Raw genomic sequence first — 1,376 nt, 5'->3', positions numbered from 1 at the left:
GAGCAGGTGGTCGTACGAAAAAGATGAATACAGACAAAAATCTAAGCAACAAAATTTCGATTGTAGCGGGAGCAGGCTACAGTGGTCGTAATTCCACTGCCAAACACACACAGAACGTTCTTCAGCGCGGAGGTGCCGTTGTCAACGAAGACTCGGACCACGAAAGCGTCGGGAGCACCAACACAGCTGAGGAAGAGGCTCTTCTGCCTTCTCCTATGGTGCTGCTCCGGATATCAAGAACAGACCACGGATCAAGCCCGATACAAGGCTGCGGTCAAATTTTGTGACCGACTTGGCAGCAAGTCCAACCTGACGAAGCAAGAGGAGGAACGGTTGGCTTGGGCCAGAGAGGAGATCAAAAATGGTCGGGCCTTCTACGCAGCAAAGCCAATGTTCGCAGCCTCCAACCCGAAATATGCGAACAAAATCGAAGAAGAGCTAGCCATCAAGAGGCAGCGTTCTGCGGATAGTGAGGCTTCAGGGCCATCAAAAAAGCAGAAGCAGAGGCACGAGACGGCTAAACCTAAAAACGGAGACGAAAGACCTACGACGTCGAAAGCAGCGGTAGCGGCCAGTGAAATTGCCAAGAGACACCTCATAGTGGCACTCACTGACCGTAGCGACCAGCTGGGGCGAATGTCGCAGGAACGGTGGAAGGTAGTGGAAATGAAGCTACTGGAAACCTTTTTACTAAAATGGACCCATGCCAGCATTCGACGGAGCAGGGTGGTTCAGCGGCGTCAAAATCATAAAGTGCAAGGATGATCCCACGCTCACATGGCTAAAGGAAGCGGTAAAAACGCTTCACGCCCTGTGGGAGGGGGCATCACTGGAAATCGTTGATCGCAGCTGCATTCCCTCAATACCGAAGGCAAAGGTTTTCATTCCGCGAGTGGTAAAACCGGAATATGCGCTACGACTGCTACAACGTCAAAACACGGACGTACCAACAGACAATTGGAAAGTGTTGAGCGTGGCAAAACCACCAACTGCTGATGGTGGCCAGGATTACATTATCCTAATCTAAAAGCCGGCAGAGGACCTGCTTTACGCGCGATTCGGGAGGATGGCTTGGGGAGTTGGTAGCGTGCACCTTCGCCTCAAAAAGCGCAACCCGGCAGACGACCTCCTGGGGGAGGTGCAGAAGGATCTCGGCAAAGAAGAGATGCTGGAAGCCTCCCTCAATATACAGGAAGTGGAGAAGGGCGACTTGGAGGTAGTATCCAACCCCGAGAAGGTACTGAGGCCAAATGCTGAAAGTCCTTCAGATAAACCTCCACAAGCATAGAGGGAGTCGGCTACGATGTGGCTCTAGTCCAGGAACCATGGATAGCGTCGGGCAACATAGTCTCCGGTCTAAAGTCACAAAACTACAA

General features: G+C 52.0%; 1 protein-coding gene across 1 annotated transcript; it reads left to right on the top strand.

Moving 5' to 3' along the window:
* The first annotated feature begins 703 nt into the window (after nucleotides 1-703).
* On the top strand, nucleotides 704-1,027 carry LOC129250322 (uncharacterized). The gene has a single exon (XM_054889955.1). It carries the CDS (start codon nucleotides 704-706, stop codon nucleotides 1,025-1,027), a length of 324 nt encoding a protein of 107 aa, XP_054745930.1.
* Nucleotides 1,028-1,376: the final 349 nt, after the last annotated feature.

This window comes from Anastrepha obliqua, chromosome 6 (genome assembly GCF_027943255.1).
Source record: "Anastrepha obliqua isolate idAnaObli1 chromosome 6, idAnaObli1_1.0, whole genome shotgun sequence".
Classification (NCBI taxonomy): domain Eukaryota; kingdom Metazoa; phylum Arthropoda; class Insecta; order Diptera; family Tephritidae; genus Anastrepha; species Anastrepha obliqua.
The sequence above is the reverse complement of the archived record's forward strand: the minus strand, read 5'-3'. Positions and strand labels throughout refer to the sequence as shown.